This window comes from Penicillium taxi (genome assembly GCF_028828555.1).
Source record: "Penicillium taxi strain IBT 34144 chromosome Unknown utg000003l_segment0_segment0, whole genome shotgun sequence".
NCBI classification, from domain to species: Eukaryota; Fungi; Ascomycota; class Eurotiomycetes; order Eurotiales; family Aspergillaceae; genus Penicillium; species Penicillium taxi.
Window position 1 is genome coordinate 1,278,309 of NW_026643205.1, and position 21,298 is coordinate 1,299,606.

At 43.6% G+C, this 21,298-nt stretch overlaps 7 protein-coding genes across 7 annotated transcripts; 3 read left to right on the plus strand and 4 right to left on the minus strand.

The window, feature by feature from the left end:
* Window positions 1–879: 879 nt before the first annotated feature.
* N7495_003949 (uncharacterized protein) lies at window positions 880–1,134 on the plus strand (the record flags this gene model as incomplete). Its single annotated transcript, XM_057206600.1, has 1 exon — window positions 880–1,134. The coding sequence occupies one exon, from the start codon at window positions 880–882 to the stop codon at window positions 1,132–1,134; it is 255 nt and encodes an 84-aa protein (XP_057064280.1).
* Window positions 1,135–6,062: 4,928 nt separating this feature from the next.
* Window positions 6,063–7,313, plus strand: N7495_003950 (Major intrinsic protein; the record flags this gene model as incomplete). The annotated part of the gene is made up of 3 exons (XM_057206601.1): window positions 6,063–6,401; window positions 6,550–6,850; window positions 6,883–7,313. 3 exons carry the CDS (start codon window positions 6,063–6,065, stop codon window positions 7,311–7,313), a joined length of 1,071 nt encoding a protein of 356 aa, XP_057064281.1.
* Window positions 7,314–8,874: 1,561 nt separating this feature from the next.
* N7495_003951 (uncharacterized protein) lies at window positions 8,875–10,005 on the minus strand (the record flags this gene model as incomplete). Its single annotated transcript, XM_057206602.1, has 1 exon — window positions 8,875–10,005. The coding sequence occupies one exon, from the start codon at window positions 10,003–10,005 to the stop codon at window positions 8,875–8,877; it is 1,131 nt and encodes a 376-aa protein (XP_057064282.1).
* A 660-nt stretch (window positions 10,006–10,665) lies between these two features.
* N7495_003952 (proline-specific permease) lies at window positions 10,666–12,818 on the minus strand (the record flags this gene model as incomplete). The annotated part of the gene is made up of 8 exons (XM_057206603.1): window positions 10,666–10,806; window positions 10,869–11,119; window positions 11,195–11,213; window positions 11,273–11,900; window positions 11,962–12,037; window positions 12,175–12,265; window positions 12,331–12,487; window positions 12,571–12,818. The coding sequence occupies 8 exons, from the start codon at window positions 12,816–12,818 to the stop codon at window positions 10,666–10,668; spliced, it is 1,611 nt and encodes a 536-aa protein (XP_057064283.1).
* Window positions 12,819–14,904: 2,086 nt separating this feature from the next.
* N7495_003953 (Mg2+ transporter protein CorA-like/Zinc transport protein ZntB) lies at window positions 14,905–15,995 on the plus strand (the record flags this gene model as incomplete). Its single annotated transcript, XM_057206604.1, has 2 exons — window positions 14,905–15,609; window positions 15,675–15,995. 2 exons carry the CDS (start codon window positions 14,905–14,907, stop codon window positions 15,993–15,995), a joined length of 1,026 nt encoding a protein of 341 aa, XP_057064284.1.
* A 4-nt stretch (window positions 15,996–15,999) lies between these two features.
* N7495_003954 (uncharacterized protein) lies at window positions 16,000–18,908 on the minus strand (the record flags this gene model as incomplete). The annotated part of the gene is made up of 3 exons (XM_057206605.1): window positions 16,000–16,449; window positions 16,626–16,895; window positions 16,959–18,908. 3 exons carry the CDS (start codon window positions 18,906–18,908, stop codon window positions 16,000–16,002), a joined length of 2,670 nt encoding a protein of 889 aa, XP_057064285.1.
* Window positions 18,909–19,342: 434 nt separating this feature from the next.
* Window positions 19,343–21,028, minus strand: N7495_003955 (folylpolyglutamate synthase; the record flags this gene model as incomplete). Its single annotated transcript, XM_057206606.1, has 5 exons — window positions 19,343–19,566; window positions 19,628–19,782; window positions 19,844–20,736; window positions 20,797–20,958; window positions 21,011–21,028. 5 exons carry the CDS (start codon window positions 21,026–21,028, stop codon window positions 19,343–19,345), a joined length of 1,452 nt encoding a protein of 483 aa, XP_057064286.1.
* Window positions 21,029–21,298: the final 270 nt, after the last annotated feature.

The following is a 21,298-nucleotide window of genomic DNA, read 5'->3' on the forward strand; positions in this document are numbered from 1 at the left end:
CCATTTGGGAATAGCACTGACACCAATTCCAAGGGTTGAGAATTGAGGCTCTCGGCCGCTTCCCGAACCGTACCAGCCAACTCTTTAGGTTACTGCAGTAAACCTTGGAGAACCCTCACCAATTCCTTATCTCCCTTCCCCCTCTCTCTTCCCCAAACCACTGCGGGTACAACCCGCTAACAATTCCCATTAGTGAAATCTGGTCTTCATCACTCAGCCTTAGCTTCTTTCGGGCGGAATTAATTGACGTAATCTTACTATGTATATGGAACTATCCATGATTTTATAGGTGTACGAAAGTGCAAAAGTTCTGGTCATTCTAAATGTAACTAAGTGATCTAAAGTGCTCTTCTGGTTGCTCGGACCAATATAGTCGTAGATTACCCGATCAATATGATGCCTCCAACTCCTCTTTGCTCACAATTAACAGCTCCTAGTAGAACTAGCTCAAGATTTACAGCTCCTCAGCTGGCTAGGATGTACTATGCGTCCTTGATCTGATGGGAAACTAGATCAGTGTATAAGTTTTGAGGATGTGAGTTCAAAACCAGTTCTCGAAACTGATTGGAAATAAAAACTAGATACAAGTTGATTTATATTCAAACTAATCAAACAACCCTATTAATTAGGCTTTACATTAGTCTGTATTAGTACTAATGCGAGTCTTGACTTTGATTATCGTTCATCGTGGTGATCTATATTGGGAAATCTAATAATCTACGACCTTAAGCCCTGTCATAGAGGTGAAATTTTATATGTTCGGAAGGGTCCACCGGCTGAGAAGAAGAATAAGAAGAAGAATCATGGCCCCGGCACCCTCAGTACAACTTGCGCTCAGCCACACGCAAGGTTGTTAAAATAAACAAACAAGGCGTCAAGATGTTTGGTCCACAGTGGATCCTGCGAGAGAAGATTCTCTCGCAATTCCAGCGACAGGGAAGCGGCAAGAAAAGAAGAGATGTCAAGGATGTTAAGAGCATGATGGGACTTTGCAAGACTGGAGCAAGTGAGCTTGACTTTAGCGGGGACGACAATCTAAAGCAAGCGTTGAGTAACCTTCTGGGCAAGAAACCGGAACTTGCCGACGAACTCAAGGCCTTGATCAAATGTCCGGGTGCTTTTGGCGCCAACTAATTGATTGAATTTCTTGGGGAGCCTGATTGTATCGTCAACATCGGTGAACATCTCTTTCATAATTCTTGGCTATAACTTGGAAGTCTTGCATAAGTTTTGTCATGGCCACCCATCAGCATTAAGGATAATAACCAAATAGGACAGCGATATGTTCCTTGAAAGGATCTAGACCCATAAAGATTAAAATCCAGATAAGTGCATCTTCGCATGGAGACGTAGTATCCCTCCCTAAATTGTGAAATGGATTCTACGACGTCCAGGTCCCGTCTCATCAGCTCATATTTAACAGTTACTTAGTCAGTAATTCAGTGACTCATTGTATGCCACTGTAACTAGGGAAGAAGTACTCTGTGCTGAAAACGAGATTAATATTGCAATTAACTTATGAGTTATGACGTTTAAAGATGTTTCATTTTAAAACAGCAGGCCAAATTATGTCAGCACTGGCAGGCGGTCATTGGTGGAGCTAACTAACATCTAAATAGCACTTCACTTTCTCGAAGATTCCTAATTTCAGTCACCTATCTACAAAATGTTCAGATACCCACGAGAAACTGAACCCGATCGCTTCATCTTCATATCGACCAGAGGCTTGCGCCGATGAAATGGTATCCATGGGGACAGCTTGCGATGCGCTATCTTGGTGTTCCAACTGTTATAGGTGTAAGTACCCTTCTCCCTCGTTTACAATTTATCGCTAATAACTATGAGGATAATAAAGATGGCCATGGTAGTTGTCGCTGACGAAAATTACGCGACAGCGTGTGAAAAGCTAAAGGATTCCGGGCTTCTACCAATAACTCCTGATCGGACACCCCCTGCCCCATTAAAAATTAAAAGACCGACCTGAAGGGTTGAAACGGTGGCTTAACCAATATGTGTTCCTTGACCAGTCAACTACATCATTCAAATTTCCTGACGGCCATCCAGAAGCAGGGCTGTTGTGTGTTGTAGCACCAAATTCTTTCGCGAGACTTCCAGTTGATGGAAAAATATGACATATTCAAGAACATACACTATCCTCTTGAGGAAGCACTGGTTGAGAGTTTTGCTCAGGCATATATCATTGATCATGATTTTTTGAAAATGGAATCAGGATGGGGGGACTATCTAGCAGTTTGGATAAGCATGATGATTGAATATCTCGAGGTCAACAATGATATTCTCGATAACAGCACCAATGGAAAGGCATCTCAATGGTTTAGTGTCCAGTTTGGGAGGATAAAAAGAGGAAAAGTATGGTCCCTGGGATCACCGTATCTCAAAAAGGATTGGCTCGGGGCATGAACCGCCAGTTGATGCGAGGAGAAGACTTTTACCAGGGCGTGAACTACCGGTGAATGAGAATATTGCCCTAAACAGCCGGGTTGGAACCATAAAACCATAAGATACATCTAGGCCGACGAGGTCTTCAGCTTCTTATCTCGCGGCGGTTTAAATAAGCGCTGAATTCCTCACTAAAGAAGATTGTAGGGCAAGGGGTTAACGATTTATACGGAGCCAATATCTTTACGGCATCGACTAGCTCTTATAACATGTGCAAATGACTCCACTATATACCCTACTTAGCGCAATCAATCGTATTGAATGTCAGCATCTTCAGGTAGATATCTTGTTAGCAACTTAATTTATTCAAATACAGTTTCTCCTCATGAGAAACATCCCTTCAAAACGATCATTTTAGGCTATAGTCATACCAATATTAGTAATTCTAGGTAATCTTATCTAATACATTTCCCTATATATACGATATCAACCTTATAAGCCTGGGAGTATCAGTGGTTAGATCCCATAATCGATATAGAGGTGAGTGTGAACTACTATATGTAGCAAGAAGGTACGTTTCCTCGTCCTCATACGCGTTCTATAAAGCCAGGTTGATATGCTGTGCAGGTGGTTTGTATCGAGACAATTGACTCAAATCACAAGGCCTTGATCGATACTAAACAAAATCTTGTTCACGAGAGCTTCCTTGCTCTTTGATATTGCACAGACCTGTACATACCCCATGGGTTTTTCGACCCAACCTAACCTAAACCCACGATGGGGTGCTCAACAGAGATCCACCTATTGGATTCTATGCCTACGTCGTAGTAACATTTCAGCCCTTTTTGGTCTGACCAAAGACTCAATTACTTTTATATAGATAGGCGAAGCAAGCTCAAAATAATCACTACATAGCATCTCCCAAGTATGTAGAATTATCTATAAAAAGATATTTTTCAACTGAGACCTCGTAAAGCATCTCGAGCTAACACCCATCGATCGATCTTTAATTGTTGAAAAAACGGCAGCAGGACAAACTGATTTGCTGGGGATATTCCCCGATCGCTAGGTGGCGCAACTTACCCGAGATTTCAGCAAAAAAGAAATGCATCATCCGTGAATCGAACACGGGCCTCGTCGATGGCAACGACGAATTCTACCACTAGACCAATGATGCTAGTTGATGTGGGTCTTATTCAGAAAAGTCATTATGGCAAAATCTTAGTGGACCAAGCAACTCATACGTTATGCAATGCATAACCAAGACGGATAGTAGATTGACCTCGGGGTACTCGGGCGCCTAATATTCCTTTGTTTCCAACATTTTTTTACTCTCAAATTGTTCAACATCATCCCCAGTTTCTATTGCTTCGTGGATTAATCACTGTCATAACCAGCTACGTTATAATAGAGATAAGGACTGTTCCTAATAGTGGTTGATGTAAACTGAAATACAAATATTTCTTGCAGCCGAGATTAACCTTCTTCAGGATCGGATAATAGTCACCCTGTTCCGCCCGCTCCCGTTCCCGTTATCATGTCTATTTCCTGTATTACCCATGATGCTACAACACCGACCTCCTTACCTCTGAATGCTGCATTAATCATGCATACCCCTCTTTCATGCAGATATCTTGTTTGTATTTTGGTTACACAGGAGTAAGATGATAATGATGATTTATTCTTTCCAGGTTGAATTTTAAATTTGTTCAGTTATTTTCCTTTAGAGCAAGAAGAGGCAATCATGAGGTGCTTTATAGGGCATCCATGCACCGTGGTAGATTATCTACCCGTTGATAACCACGCCATGTGGAGGACGGCTAGGTAAAGGGCCGAAAACTCTATGTTAGAACCAATAATAGCTGCTGACATGCCAGTCACAGCAGGATACTATAGATTCAGATCACCGGCCATCGTATACCACGAGAGCTTATACATATACTAGTATTTAAATCGAGAAAACTATTAGTCTATTTCTAGCGTGCAATGACCCCTGCCTCAGACCATGAAACTATCTATCAATTTAAAAAACAATCTTGGAAATTGGAAGCCACCATAGTAATATGGAGAGCCTTGGAAATTTCAAAGATTGCAGCGCCAGTGTTTTATACTTGCAGAATCAAATCTAATCCGTGGATACTTCTAAGTACCTCAGCGCGGCTAGAATTAGAGCTATCCCGGACTCTGGCCGGCAATATCTGGCGCTGCTAGTCAAACAATTTGCAGGAGTAAATCTAGCAGTGCGGCCGTAGAGATTGACCATGAGGATCAAAGCCGATGATATCGAAATACTTATCTTCTTTCATGACTGGCCCATCATCTGGGTGATCTTCTGCATCAATGATTGTTTGGAGGTTTTGGCCTGATATGAACGCTTGCAGTGTTCTAGAACTACCATGGTCCATATAATTTCCATGAAAGAATACTATCAAATGCCAGGGAAAAGTTCTTGGTCATAAATTCGCGATTATTGATAAAAAGCTCACGTTGACACACTGCACATAGGTTGGAGTTTGGGTGAGAATCCGTGCCCGAAAGAATAGCTGTACAATCGTTGTTTCGGTTATCAACGGTAATAAACTGATCCGATGCGATATTGAAAGGAGCTTTTGGGGTTGATCAAGTGCAAATTTTCTTCCTGACATAAGTGGCATTCTTTCAGGGTGGTATAACACGTTCCAGGCTTAGAGGCTAGTCACAGGGGAAATATGTGCTGACAGTGGTGGCTGAATTCGAAACAACGTACTAGATGGAGGACGTTTTAAAAAATCCAAATGACTACACTGATGTGCCTAAATTGTGACGATTATTGATGTGACTTGCATGAAATCTCCTTTGCCTTTTTGACCACAGTATCTAATTCCACTAGAGCATTGCTGTCAACGATATTTCTCTCAAGGGCGATATCAGCCCTAGATACCCATTATTGAATGACGGAAGCTGTAGTAAGCTCCCCACTAGATAGAGGCTTGTCCAACACCCCAAGAATCAGGGTTCCATTCCGAATGATAATAATCGCAGCTGTCCCAAATGCAGAATCAGCATTTGTTGAATCATTCTCTGCATTCTATGACGGCGATGATCGATCGATGCTAGAGGATCGAGAAGAGCTGAGGCATAGACCTACAGTGACGTCTGTGAGTGGTCTAAGCGGAGTCTACTGCTTTAATTGCCCGTGTCAAAAACAGGAAAATAGTCTGATATTTCCTATATGAACATACACAGATCGAGGATGAAGGGAAGCTGAAGCATAGACCTACAGTGGCGTCTGCGAGCAGCCTAATGGGAATCAACTGCCTCCACTGAAACAGGAAAATGGCTTCATAGATCTATGTGAATATATGCAGATCGAGATAAGCTGAGGCATAGATCTACAATGACGCCTAAGAATCGCTCATGGGGAAAAATTGCCTCAGCCAAAACCAGGAAAATAACTTGAGAGTTCCTATATCATCATATACAGATCGAAGTTCGAGAAAAGCTGGAGCATAGGCGTACTGTGACGTCTGCGAGTGGCCTAGGCAGAACAGAATTGCGTTGGGTCTGAAGCAGGAAACTCTCTCGATAGCTTTTATATAAACTGAGATCTTGACCTGTTTTCTCAGATCATCTTTCCTCTCCACTCAAGACAAATAGACTGAATAAACATTGACTTCGACGATATGGCCTTTGAAAATAAGCACCAGGCCTCTCAGGAGCATCTAAATGCCTCTAACATGGAATCTGGAACACCCAATGCTGGCCGGGCCCAGATGCCTATGATAGGCTCCCCAAAAACGATGCACAATAATGTTCTCTGCTTGATTGGAGAGTTTGTTGGCACCTTTATGTTCCTCTTTTTCTCTTTTGCCGGTGCTCAAGTTGCAAACACTCCTGTGCCGGCTGACGGTTCAAACCCGAACACATCTAACCTGCTGTACTCATCTCTGTGTTTCGGCTTCTCCCTCACAGTCAATGGCTGGGCTTTCTTCCGTGTGACTGGTGGGCTCTTTAACCCAGTTGTAAGACACCCTTTCTTATTTCCATCTAAGTTCGGGTTCTCTGGACCCGTCGTTTGGCCTCTACAAAGATATACTCCAAAAAGCCCTGTATTTGGCATGACAGCTATATTTGACGAATATCTCTTAGTTTCTCTACTGACTATACTAGGTAACCCTCGCTCTCTGCCTAACTGGTGGTATGCCCGTTCTCCGAGGCCTGATGGTCTTCCCTGCCCAATTGATAGCCGGTATTGCTGCTGCTGGTATGGTCAGCGTTTTATTCCCAGGTCCGCCTAACTACACAAGTAGACTTGGCGGTGGTGCTTCTATCGTCCAAGGTCTCTTCATTGAGATGTTTTTGACTGCACAGCTGGTAATTGTTATTATCATGCTAGCAGTCGTGAAGCACAAGTCCACCTACCTTGCACCCGTGGGTATCGGTCTTGCTTTCTTCCTCTGCGAACTCGTTGGTAAGAAGTTTCTTTTTGACCTAATATATTAGTCAGACTTAATATGTTCCTGCTAGGCAATTATTATACCGGAGGCTCCCTCAATCCGGCCCGCTCCCTAGGACCCGATGTTATCAACCGCAGCTTCCCGGGATATCATTGGATCTACTGGGTCGGTCCTCTTCTCGGTTCGCTCCTCGCATGTGGGTTCTATCATGCACTCCGTATGGTCCGCTGGGAGAAGATAAATCCCGGCCAGGATTACAATGAGTGGGAGGCTCGTGAGGACTCCTTTGCCTCGAATGATACTGATCCGTCCTATCACTGCTCCCAATACCAGAATCGGAACAGGGTAAAATCCCAGAAGAACGGAACACTGTACCAGCGTGACAATCAGTATACTACCGAGTTTCCGACGCAGTACCAGACTCCCACTCAGCCTCAGGACTTTCACTTCCCAGCTCAAACTCATATCGCGGCTTAGCCTGGGATCTACAACAACGAGCAGGGTTAGACGTTGTCGGATGCATGATCTAATTCGGCTACCCGCAGCAAAGGGAATGATGACTGAGATGGATATTTGATTGGGCATATTGAATAGTTGATATTATACGCTGGAGGTGCAAATATGGTGAAATTTGTTTAGATCTCCATTGAAATAGTTAGAAGTAGAGAAAACAGGAAGGTTTTCCGAAGATTAAATACAAAGTAGGCTATTTCATCCCATGTAATATATAGGCTTGCGAATCACCAATTTATGTTCCAACGCGATTTGCGCCATACAAAGCTACAACCTACTTAAGACAGTATCTACTATGTACCCTGGTATCTGCAGGGAATGTTGTTCTCAAGGGGGCCCCGGGGATTATTATCCAATGGTATTCAAATAGCGAGGGCTAGTGCTGAGATCGTGCATTAGCTTAGTTTCATCCCGATCTCACCCTCTTTATAGCTATTAGTGCATTCTCTGAGTACTCAGTAAACTTACTAATCTATAATTTGATTGGCACTAAGCTACTCACTAAGTCTGAGCGCCCCCTCAAATAGGAAAGTCCTACTTAGATCCGTGACAATTAGGGTCTGGTGCATCCGAGGTATTCTTAGATGAATTTGTCACCTTTATAGCGGAGTGGGATAACAAAGTGTTTCTAGAGAGAAGAGAGAAGGGAGACAGTGGGATTAAGTACAAAAAGGAACCAAGTCACAGGGTGCAGGGTGAATGTTTTTCATCTTAGGTGAATGTTTATATTGTTTTTAACATGTAAAATGAGCCTTTTAGCGCGTAAACAGGATTTTTTGATGTTTTTGATGTTTCTTTTGGGTTGTCATCGACCCTTGTACCAGCCATTGCCCAGTCGATCTCACTGGTTTTCTTGTCCATTCGCAGGTCTAAAAGCCATTCTCTAACAGATAGAACAACAGTTAAATCGTCTCCTCCGGAGGCTTGGGGATCCATCGTAATGAGATACAAGTTGTGAAGCTACTGGATGAGCCCAGCGTAGCACCGGTACCAGTAGTAGTCATAATGAAGAGGGGGGTTGAAGATTGGGATAGGGATTGAAATAATCTCTATCGAATCAAGAATCAAAGGCTTATATTAATTACACTGCAGAACACTCGCTTTCAGGAATTGATAAGAAATGTAAAGAGGGGAGATAGACTTGATGTCGAAAAGGGAAGCTTCAGGAGACAAGATGTAAGGGCCGTTAAGAATAGATTCGGTCTTTTTGAGCGATCTGAAGAGATTGCGCGGTCGAGAAATTGAGATGATGAAATTTGATTATTAGATCAGAAAATCAATATACCACAAGTGCTTCATGTATATATTCGGCTGGTTCATGAATCAACTCTGCCCAGGTGGCTGACTGTCCAACAAATTGTGAGCTACCTAACTACAAGGTAATTTTCCCTCATTAGACAGCTCTCATTTGAAGTCATTCAATAGTTTAATTTCAATGTACTTTGGAGCGAAACGAGAACTGTAAATTATTTACACCATTCGGCAATCAGTCGAACAAAGATTTCCTCTGTCTCTCTAATGCTTTCTACCTCAACCCATTCCTCCTTTGCGTGCAATCCCTGACCTGACCAGCCTGGCCAATAACGATGGTCGGAATACCTACTGCACCTAGAAGAGCGGCATCACACCATATGGCCATACTCTCGATGGACGGACGGTACCCGTAGACATCAGTAGCAATGGCAGCGGTCTGTTGGACCAAAGGGTGCTCAACAGGCAATTTGTGCGACGGTCGCGACAACGTGATCCGAGGCTCAGAGTACCTGAAAGTAGGTCGATGTTTGGAAATATTGTCCAAGATAGTCTTGAGCTCCTGTAAAATGAAGGTATCCGTCTGCAACGGGATAGTTCTGAATTCAATCGTCACGGTACATTTTGCTGGGTATGAAGACGGTTCTTCTCCTCCATGAATTAGACCACAGTGTAGAGACGAAGAACCGACAACTTCATCAACTGGTAGATGATATTGATATTCTTCCAGTGCAGTGAGCAGCCAGCCAGTTTGGAGGATCGAATCAATTCCAGAGGTCGGGTCTGAGCCATGAGCCGCAGTGCCTAGAATATCTACCTCGACCCATATAAAGCCCTTATGAGCAGTGATCAGAACCCGATTGGTAGGCTCCGGAATTACAGCACCATCTGCACGCCAGCCAGCGGCGATCAGATCCTGGGTGCCTTGAGATTTATCTTCTTCATCCGAGACAGCAGCGAAAATGACATCTCCCCGCAGCGGGGCTTCGCGGGCTTTGATAGAGGCAAGAGCTGCCATTTCTGCGGCAAGACCTGACTTCATGTCCAAGGCACCTCTGCCAAAGATAGCATTGTGACCACCCTTATCAAATGCATGGCCGGATAAAGGCTCGTGTTCGTAGCTATTCAAACTGACGGTGTCGATATGACCATTCAGCATGAGTGACTTTCCACCACCGGAACCTCGGATAACACCTACTATTGATGGCCGGCCGGCCACAGTCTCAATTCGGTGCTTTTCAATCCCACGATAATCCAGCCATTCTTCCAAATAGTTTGCAATCTGCGTCTCTCCCGCGCCAGGAGTGGCTGATAACGTCACGTTTGAAGAATCAATTTTTGTCAGAATCTGGGTCAGTGTCACTGAATCATCAACCGTTATATCGAAAGGACTTGAGGCTGGCATTTCGATCAGAAATTATTCACAATAGACCTTTAATTTCTGATACCGGTATGTTGTGAGTGGGAGAACATCAAAAGGTGGAGTTTTGTTAAAAATCGACGCCTTCTATGAACAAGCGCCTTCTTGAGACATCTTCCAAGTTGAACTCCACAATGTTTTTTTTTTCAACCGAAAACATGAACTGTAAGCTCCAGATTGATTTGAATGTAGAAAGATTACCAAATATACCTAGGTATCAAATATATATATTTTATAATCAGAAAATTAGTTCAACATTGGATTGGAAGAGCTCCATAGGTTTATTGGGTAATAGATGCCAGGGTAATGAAGCTAGCGTGTCGCATTATATTGAGGTGGCTTATTCAGCTCCTCAGAAGGGGAAAGCCAAGAGCTGGGAAAGGAAATTTACTACCTAGTTATTGATCATACTCACATCCATATTAACTACTCATCACTGGCTGCTGCAGTGCTGCTGCTAGCCTAAGTAGTAAGTAGCCTCGAAACCACCTACCTAACTGATAGACTCAAGTAGTGCCAGTAACTACTCTCATTCTAGTATTTATTTAGAGTTGAATCTGAATTACATCCATCCATTAATACTCAATGATGTTTAGGTATATCTATAATACACGTGTTCAAGAGAATTCAAGTAGTTCGCAGGTATCAAGACCGTGCTTCTCTTGCAAGATAATGTAGGTTTTGCAGTATAGTCTTAACTCTCTGAGGATCTGATAGATCAACGTAAGACCACCTAGAGCCTCTAATCAGCTTCAAACAAACCCATGACCCAACAAACACGAGTACCTAGCATAAATTGTCAGCGTTCTAAAAGTTTCTGTTAGTTAGTCTCAGTGCAGGATTCTTACGGTAAAGTATGATGAGAGAAAAGGTATAAGATGGAACCCGTTCCATAAGGCGGCTCCATTGGCGACAAGTAATAGGAAAAGACAGCCAATCAAGGCAATATAAGCCAGCCATGGCTGGAAATGGCTGCGGTAAGGATAATAGTTCGAGCTGCGAGGGAAGTATACAATCCTTTCATCCAGTATCTCATCACGGTGCTTGGAAACGCTGCAAATATTAGTATCTCTAAGCTGCTCGAGAAATATCCCACGAACTTACCAGTAATGGAAGCGAATGAATGCTAGGCACTCGCAAGCCCATACAATTAAAACACCACAAGAACACATACTTCCCAGTACGTCGATAAACTAGGCAGGCATATGTTAGCTTCAAGGTAGCCACTGATAAATTTGTTTGGCAGATCTACCGTATTTATTGGTGAATAAGTGTTTTCACCACCTCCGATAAGCTGCAAGAAGGGGACCCACGAAAGAAAAATCGCAGAACCTATCACGGCTCGTAAGGGAACCTGGCGGCGATCAGTCTTTCCAAACCATGCAAAAAAGCGCATGTACCGTGGTTGGTCTCTGCTGCCATCTAATCGAGTAGTGAGACCGAATAGAGTTCGAGAAGCAACAAATAGATTCGTACTGGCACAAGTAAGGCAAGTGAATATAAGGAATATGTTGAAAACATCTGCCAAGTATGGAATTTTGGAAACTTTAGCGATCGTGACAAATGCAGCTTGGCTTACAGACCCCTTGCAAACTCTTTTATCGGATTCCTCAAGCCAACTGACTCTAGGAAGCTGACAATCTTCGGACGAGATGTCAAAAGTTTCAAGCACCCCGCTTAAAGAGTACATCAGAGTAGCCCAAAATGAGGTGTAGACAGCTGAATTTTTAATAGTACGCCCAGGGACTTCGTCTGTGAGGGTTTCGCCCACTTCTGGATTTTCTGATTCTGAAGATCTCTTTGGCCATTTTGCCTCCAGGGAAGATGCTGCAGCAACCTCAATGCCAACGAAGGCGAATGTCGCTATTGATATGCTCATTCTAAGTCATTGTCAGCAAGGCATGTAAGATTTTACTCGTATCAGCATCCACAGTTACTTACAATAGAGCAGTGAACCAGTTATCAGCGGCAGAGTGGTCAAAATGTGTGGGTTTATCCCAATCTAAACGTTTCAGAGCTGACAAATTAAGATAGCAGGGACAAGATACCACTTACACTGAGTACCAATAGGATGATTGTTTGGCCCAACTATAAAATTAAATTTTAGCTCACTGCAAAAAATGATAGGGACCTTGGGAAGCACTCATCGCTCACCTCCAGAATTGATCGCAATTAGAGCGCTAATAATCACGAAGAGGAAAGCAATCTTTAAAAAGCCCGATACCACCTCAATCCAGCCGTATATCTTGAAAAAAATCAGTCACCAGATATAAAATGATAAGATTAACTGGTATTGGTCTTGGAAGTTACCTCAACCCTGAATGCATTGATACCAACAATCGTAATCGGGATCAGGCAGTATACAACTGCCCCATGAAAAGCTTTATTGTCTTTTAGCCCATCCCAGAAGTTAAACTCGGCAGCTGAGGTGGCTATAAGTGTAGGAAATCCCACTGTGTATGTAAACCTAGGTATGGGATGTCAGCATCTTCCCTTAATTCACTCATCTGATTGCTCAGGTGGACCTTCGGGGTTCAGTTAATAACTTACCAGTATGCAGCGCCAACGATTGTTCCCAGATCCGGATCAATAAATTTAGCGACATACAATGACATTGCACCGGGCACAGGCCACATACATGCCATCTCTGAAATGCATTGCATAATGGCCCAAGATAGTAAGCCAACAATGAGAAAGGACAATAGAACCGCTAAGGGCCCGCCTAACCCCAGTATTTGGCCACCACGCCAATAAAGGCCTGTGCCAAGTGTTGTATTGACTGTTATCATCTGGATCATTTAAGTCAGCTGTAGAACCTAGTATATAGCCAGTGTCACCTGAAGAACTCAGGGAAGTATACTCATGCTACCCATGGAGATATAGGTACTCACTCGACTCCTTTTCAGAAAGAGTTTACGAGTGCATTGAAGCATTGGAAATCAACATACAAATATCTGTAGCCCGCTCAAACTTCTGCTAACAGTCCTGTTTGGCGGCTGTGGAATGTACAAAACTTGAATCTCTCCAACTTCAGGTTCTGACTCTATACTTTGGGAGTATAGAGGTGCAGTAGAGGCGCCTTGCTCTGAGATTAATGGACCTTTGGCCTCACTGGAAGCCTCTTTCAACATGACTAAGGGTATTTGGTTCTGGTAATGTTCTTCTGATTGAGTTGACTGAATTTCTTCCTCGGAAATAACACCCGAACCCGAGGACAGTGTCATGTTCGAATAAATTCTCCAGTCGACACGTGTAGAAATCTCTTTTGTAAAATATAAATGATATCTATTGTAAAGACGAAAGTGCAGCAGAGTAGAAGGGTACGGAGCCAATAGCGAAATATATGTACCTAGTCATTAGTTCAAATTAAAATGCAGGCAACATTATGTATCCACATAGACGATAATGAAGGTTCGCAACTCCCGATTTAGAAAAAACCCCGGCATCTTAAATGATACTGCTGTGATTCCTGCTATGATTCATGCAAGCGATCCAATTGCAATGCTTCAAATCCTGGAAAGTTATCCACACTGCCCGGGTGAAGGACTGATCTGAAATCTTGGACAACCAAGCCGAGATTGAGGCTGAACAAGAGAATCACAACTGGTGCCACGTCGTTATCTCGGTTAATCCAGGTAAATACCGCATACGAAGGGTGACTGCGCCACTCAGCCACAGCCCTACCTTGAAACCTCGGCACCAAGTAAAACAAACCCCTGCAAGTACTTACATCGTAATCACGAGGGTGACGTGGCATTGGCAGACACTGGGCTTGATAAAGTGGTATGTTATCAGGAAGTATCAGTCACTTTTTAACCTCTAAAGTTCTCTCCCTGTTCGTTATAACTTAGGTTCTTAAACTTCCCTCCAGGTCTTCATAATCAGAAATGCCGGCCCAAGAGCAAGTCCGCCAGAATACGTCAGAGAGGTATCTGAGTGAAGAGAAACTCCAGGAAAAATTAGAGAGTCTGTTTCCTGGATGTACAGAATTCAATATTCGGGTAATCAAATCCCACTTCATCTGCTGGGCACAAGGCTGACTGCCATAGATGAGAGAGGACCGGTGGATCTTCGACGCTCCAAGAATTGTGGAGGCTGTAAGCAGAGGTCACTTCTTACCTGTAGCAAAGGGATCCTTGTAACTAATCACTTGAAACACCATAGGCCGAACTTTTGTAAGAACCGGAAGAGGCGATGCACCTAGCTGACCTCCTCAAGCTGACAATTTATGGTAGGGATGCTCGGGATACGAATGATAATGCGGGTACTTGAGGCTGAGCACTGCAGGGCGCGAAGAGATTGAATAGGCGATACGCCTCAGGGTTGACGTACGGAATATACAATTTAAGACCCAGCCCGACTATTTAGTTTTAGTTATTCCAAGATTATAATCTGTGCCTGGATTAGAGCCATGGCGTTTTCTAATTACTGTGATGAAAATCCAACGAAACCTGTCCAATTAATGGATGTCGGCCAAGATGCGTCAGCTTCCCACCCGTCAAATATCTTTACTCTAGAAGAGCTCAGTGCGTATTTTGATAAAAATGACAATGAAAATTACAGATGCCGTTTCATGTTAGTCACACAACTAGCTTCAAGGTCTCGACCCCTGGTCATCACTGATACACTCTAGATCGATCTGTGCGAAGACCTCATGGGGCCCATTACAAGTTACCAATTCAGTGTTGGGTCACATAGTAGCTAAACATGATATCAATTCGTCATTTTGGGAATTGCCCTCATTCTTCTGGCAAGAGGATCCAGAAATTGAGGAAACCAGTTTCCTGCCATATACAGAGATTCGTTCTGGTTCTGTCATAGGTAAGACTTCTATTCACATGCCCAAGTGTCATATCTTCGTCGATAACTTACAGGTGATTAGAGATGTCATATACACTACGATATCCTGAGTGCAAGGATGCTAATAAATCCAAATGGGTGATTCGACAAAGCGGAGTCTATCACCGATATAACACGAAAACATTTCAGTCGTTATTCATCTTGTTCAGCCCAACTCCCAACTCCCGGGCACATTGTGAAGCTAGAGAGTGGCTCCAAAATTTCGAGACGAAAATAGGAACTGATCATTTCTGGCTTCATCGGCTACTATTTTCAATCTATTTTCCAGAATGGAGGGGGTATATAGTGTCATTGGAGCGTCGATTCTTGGATCCCGCTAATGAGGCATTTGCAACATTCATCAACGAGTCTCTGAATTTGGGATACGATGCTCTAAGCAGCTTGAAACGGACCGAAGGTCGGTTTCTCCAGATCCCAACGATGCTGGAGGCGGCAAAAGATGCTCTAGACGAGCTTGATTCACTGTTGAGCTCCATGCCGCACCTAGAATCCAGCCACACTAGCTGCGAGGCTTTCAAGAATCAGCGCCGTCGCTGTGTATCCTACTCTCGTACCGCCTCACAACTTCAACAGCGTGTGCAATCTGTTGCCGGACTTTTGGCTGATACGTTACTGCTTCGAGACCAGATCCTGACTAAGGAACAAAATCAGCAAATATTTCAGTTGAACAAATCGGCTTTTATTCTCACGGCCTTTACACTGTTTTATCTTCCGTCTTCATTCTTGGCTGTTAGTATGAATTTCGTCTATCAAGATCATTGTCTCATAACTAACTGGATTTTATCTTATCACAGACCATTTTTGGAATGAACTTTTTTGGTATGGACAAGGACAATAATCGCATTGTTGCAACGCCTATGATCTGGATATTCTTCCTTTCTGCAACCTTACTGACAGTGGTTACATTCCTAATGTATTACTGGCTGCGTCGCAGTGAGGGCTCGGTTATCTTCAAGCTAATTAAAAGCTCAGAAGGGTTCCTTCAGGCTTTGAGAAGTTCTACCAAGAGGGGAGAAAAGTGCCAGCATTCTGAAGGAGTATGGTTCCAGGCTTTCAAACGTCCGCTAAGAAGGTTCACAGGGGGAATTAATGACCGGCAAGATTATGAGGCTTGATTGCCTACGTATTTGGCCCTGGAAGGCGAATGCTAAATATTTCATATTCACTCTTACCCTTTTTAACAATCAGGATGCGATGATTATTATCTTCACTTGAAAATGACAGTTTCGCCGTCACCTCATCGTATTCCCAATCTGGTAACTGAGAAATTTCTTTCCCTTTGACTTTCTCTACACCATCTTGGGATCGAGGAATTGTCAGCTCCAGTAGAATCATCGGAGCTCTCCCGGACTGTTTTCCCAATGCATAAAACTTCCTATCATCCGGGGTAACCATCAACTTTCCTACTCGATATTTATTAATGTCTGCATGAATTCTTTCGGGAGGCCCTGATATGTAGCTAGCGATCTCCAGCCTTTTCTCACGAGTAACAAAAGTGCAAGTATGAGGAGCTCTGTAGAAGGGGGCGAAGGTGGTAAAGAGTGTTGCATCACTACGGTAGTCGGGTCCCTATCATTGCTCGCAGTCAGAATAATCATTGCGATTGTTTGGTAGTGATAATAGAAACTAACCTCTGAACGCAGCTCAAAACCATTTAAAGTATTATTTGTCAGGGAATAATGGTAAACCCTGGGATCACTACCGCATCTTGGGCGAATGATAATGTATGCGTCTGTGTTTGTAACGAAAGAAAGTTGAGTAACTTCTTTTGCTGGCCAATCTGCTGTGCGAAGCTTTCGATATTCAAGGCCAGATTGTGTGACAGGAATTTCATAAAGCGAGCTTTTCTCCAAGCTTCCAGAGTTCTCTCGCAGAACGCATAGAATTGTTTTGTTATCCGATGAGATTACTAGCTTCATAACCGTGGATGGCATAGAAACCCGCCGTATTAACCTGAAGTTGATAGGTATCGAAGAGACTGGAGAATTGTGTAGCTTGAAGATATAACACATTTCCTTGGTAATTCTTGGGTATCAGCTAAGGTTTTGAGTTGAAATTCAAGCTCACGATTGACTTACCACAGAGGGACCACTTGCAGTGACAGAAGTGACCGAAGCGACCAAATACTTATCTGTCAAACTTATGCTTTTCCAGACACAACCGGACATATCAATTAGATACTCCAAGGGTTCCGCCACGGCTGCTTCGTTGATCCCGTTCCCTGTCGAATGTGCATATTCCGAGGTGTACAGTGATATCTTCTTATCGTTCCATAAAGCAATGATGGATCCTAAAGGTGAGATTTCGCAGCCTCCAAAGTACTCATTGGTTTTGATTGACCATCGTATTTTGTTCTCGGGCTCGGCTCTAGGCAATCTTCGAAGCCTTTCTCGCCATTTTTTGGGTCTTTCGCTGGAAGAAGATTGTGTCTCCTCTGATGCAGTTGGCGTCCTTGGGGGGTTTTCCAAGGCCCTATACATGTCTTGAGTTTTGAGAAGCTCACTTACTATATCCCTGACATCACATCGTCTTGATTGATCAAGGAGGAGAACCCTTTCCTCAACAAACTTAAGAATCGATTTCACAGCTTCTCCCTCCGCACGGCTTCGTTGTTCTGCTTGTTTGATCAAGTCATGATGCCATTTTAAGACCTCCGGGTGAGGAGCATGGGAAAGAAACATTCGATCACGTTGGAAAAAACGATCGAATCTCCCTCGTTTCATTCTGGCATTTGCGTATTGAATGACACCCTCTCTGCCTTCCTCCATATATGTGAACACAACGCTGATTATACAGCCCAGGGACCATACATCGCTACTTGTATTCATACTTGGGTTTTTGAAGAGAGACTCAGGGCCCAGGTATGTGCTTGATATCTGTTTCACCGTTGAAGGACCCGGTTGGCTTTGTTCTTCTCTTGCTCTTCGTTGGACAAACCATGTCTTGGAGTCATCGCGAACTTCTGCTGCCCTGCGGCTTTTGATCACCACACATGAGTTTCCAAAATCACTTATTTTCCAAACATGATATACTTTCCCATTCACTTTCTCTGGGAATATCAAGATGTTTTTAGGTTTGAGGTCCATATGATAGCAGACGATATCATCGCCATCCGACTTCATCTCATGATGAAGAAATTCCAGTCCTCTTGCAACTCCCCGGGCAGAGTTGATCATGTCGCTCTTCTCCACACGCTGTGCATGAGGGTCTTCCATATACGCTTTCAAGTCACAAAGGGCAAGAGGCATGAACAAACTATACTCTCCTTGACCAATGTCTAGTATGCCAAAAATTTTGATGATGTTTTCGCTCCTTCTGTCGGCTGATAGGATCTTTTTCATAGTTTCATGCCCCATTTGTTCCTCGTTAACTTCGTAGTCTTTACGGGCTATCGTCTTGGGACTCAGATTTGTATTCCCATCACGGTAGCGGAAGTGGCCTTCGGCAACGATGACTGCGTAAATCTCTGCCTTTTGCCCGATCTCCTTCTTGATGATGAGTTTTTCTTCCAAATAAGGAAGTCTTTGTTCTTTGAGGTCAATTTGAGTGAACAGATCTTGTTCCCCGATCACCACAGGACAGAAACACGCCTGATGACGCAAAAATTTCTCCGCGTTTTCTTCCCCGAAGAGATTTTGTAGTATTTTACGTTTCACCGGTAGTCCACAGACATCCATCCGCCATGTATTCTCATCCTTGGCGAGGAGTTCAATGGTGAAGGTTCGCACTGCCTCGAAAGAGCAATGACTAAAGATCAGGATAGCTAGGAAAGTATAGAGGTTTCTTTCGTGGATGTTTCGAAACAGATTCGCTTTGGTGATGCTCGCCTGGTCTGGAATTTGGATCTCAGACAATTGAAGGCTGTCGAAAAATAGCCACAAAGTAGTGGGAGACGACAGCAGCACATTTTCGGAAGTTCCTCGCGGAGCAAACTGAGCTGTCGCTTCACCTTGTCTCAACAGTTTCCGAACGATATTAGCATTAATCTCCACACGTAGGCTCTCGAACGCGTCTGAATTTGAGGCCATTATGCCTGGCCATATTCAAAAGTTGGGATATGCTTGGTTACAGGTGTAGCTGACGAAAGAAGTTACCTAGCCAGGCGGGTAATCTTATGCCGTGTATTACTGCTTGAGAGGCTGTGCATTATCTCGTATTGCAGCGTACCAATCATTTCACTTACTAGCCGAGCTACCCTGCTACTTGTCATGCTGTGACCTATCATATTCCGGGATATTGTTTCGAGACATTAATCTCCCTTATCTGTGCAAGAGTGGGGGTTCAGTGGCCACAAAATATCCAGGTACCTTTGAGCTTTGATGTGCTAATAAGAGCCTCCAAACTACAAAGGTGGTGAGATTGAGAGTGGACCTTGGAGTCGCCCCTCCAGGATTAAATTCAAATCTACGGAAATAGAGGGGGAAAGGGTTTTTCAAGTGCTGCAGTTCAGCTGTTATTGAGATTAAGGACGCAGTAGGTTAAGTGCTCCTCCAACTAAATGTAAGCTGCCAGTAACAAAAGTCTGCATACCGCCGTGCTTGATACTAAGGCCTTCCGCAAGGCTTATAGCACCCTCAATCGTCGGCTCAATTGATACTTCAGTATTGGGGTGGATTTTCTTCCAAAGAGAAGAATAAATTGCACACATGTCAGGAAAAGGCGTCTCTGGGACTTTGAGGGTTTTGTCTGATAGGCAAATAGCATCAGATTAGTTGTTGATCCCAGAAGCTGCAGTTATCAATCTTACCTATTCTTGTAGATCCATCTTCTCTCTCCTGGTATGTTGTAAAGATGACATGATCAGGTTTAGCATTGTGCTCTGACAGCGCATGCGCCAAACATTCCATAAGAATCACTCCGTCGCGCTCTTCAGAAAAATGGCTGAAGATGAGAACTCGATACCTGAATCATAAATCGGTTAAACCATCGAAAGTTGACATATATATACAGAGGATAAACTTACTTTGGTGCATTTACACCATTGATGTTTTTTGAAAACCATTCTGCGGCCTGCTCAAGGCTCAAAGGGTTATGCGCACCATCTAAGAACCATTGAGAATTGCCGTTTTCTATAGTCTCAAATCTACCTGTCCACGAGAAGCTGTCGATGCCCTTGGAGATATCATCGTCATTCAGCGGACGCTCAGGATCCTTGATTTGCAGAAATCTCGTAGATAGCTGGAGAGCCAAAGAGCAATTCAGCCGCTGTACTGGAACACTTAACACTCTTTTGTTGGCTGGAAGGGTGCTGGAGGGTGCGACAAATGTCAACTCTGTGCTTTTTTCAATTGCCCGTTTCCGTAAAACTTCATTAGGGCCATCCTCCTGTATGACGGAGAATGCAGGTGCTCCAGATTTCAAAATGCCTGCCTTATGCCATGCAACGTCATCGATAGTAGGACCTAGTTGTGCAACATGATCCATGCCAAGAGAGGTGATTCCAGCCACAACAGGCTTACGTATGACGTTCGTGGCACAATACTCTCCGCCGTGGTGTGTCTCGAATATTGCCGCGTCGACATTTTCTTTGATGAAGGAGTGAAAAGCCATTAGAAGGAGAATTTGCAAATATCGTGGCTGTCTTGTTGTTGTTTCAATCCCCTTATCGGAAGATACAAGGGCTTCCCACACTTCAAAGAAGTACCGCGTGAAAAGATCTTCCGAAATTGGTTGATTATCAATCTGAATCCTTTCTCGGATGCATTGCAAATCAGGAGAAGTATAAAGTCCAATTCGCTTTGGGAACCCTGTTCTCAGTCCATGCGTTCGAAGAAACGACCGGGTAAAAGCGCATGTACTGCCTTTCCCTTTGGTCCCAGAAACATGGATAATGTTCAGGTTGTCGACATCGTTTTCCTGTGACTTGGTTAGATCAACAGTTACAATACTATACACGTAAACTTTAAGTGCTCTTACCGAGTGTCCTAGGGCTTGCAGCCATTCCTTCATGCCGAACAAACTAGATACCCCCTTGACGGTTGGAGCACCGCTGGGCGCAATATCCTGAGAAGTGATGGATACTGGGAGCTTTGTAGGTCTAGCTTTCCGCCTTCGTGTCTCCAGGAGCTTTAATGCATTCTAGATGATCTTTTGTTAGAATGAACGCGTCAAGGGCCAAGGATAGTAGTACCTCGTAACTACGCTTCATTTTAGCGGTATTCTGGATCCGAAGTCCAATCTTAGACTAACCTGTACTTCAGTGTTGACCGTACAGATTTTTCGATGAAAGTCTATGGCTTAAGAGCCCCTTTATGGAAGGGAACAATCCATGTACTTACTAGTAATCAATTTCACTCTATTTCTCTGATTGAGTCCTGTGATATCTTACATAATCCAAACATCTTATTGCCTGTAAAACAAGGTGTCGAAATATAGAGAAGGGGATTTCAAATTATTACCAACATCACAATGTTTGGGA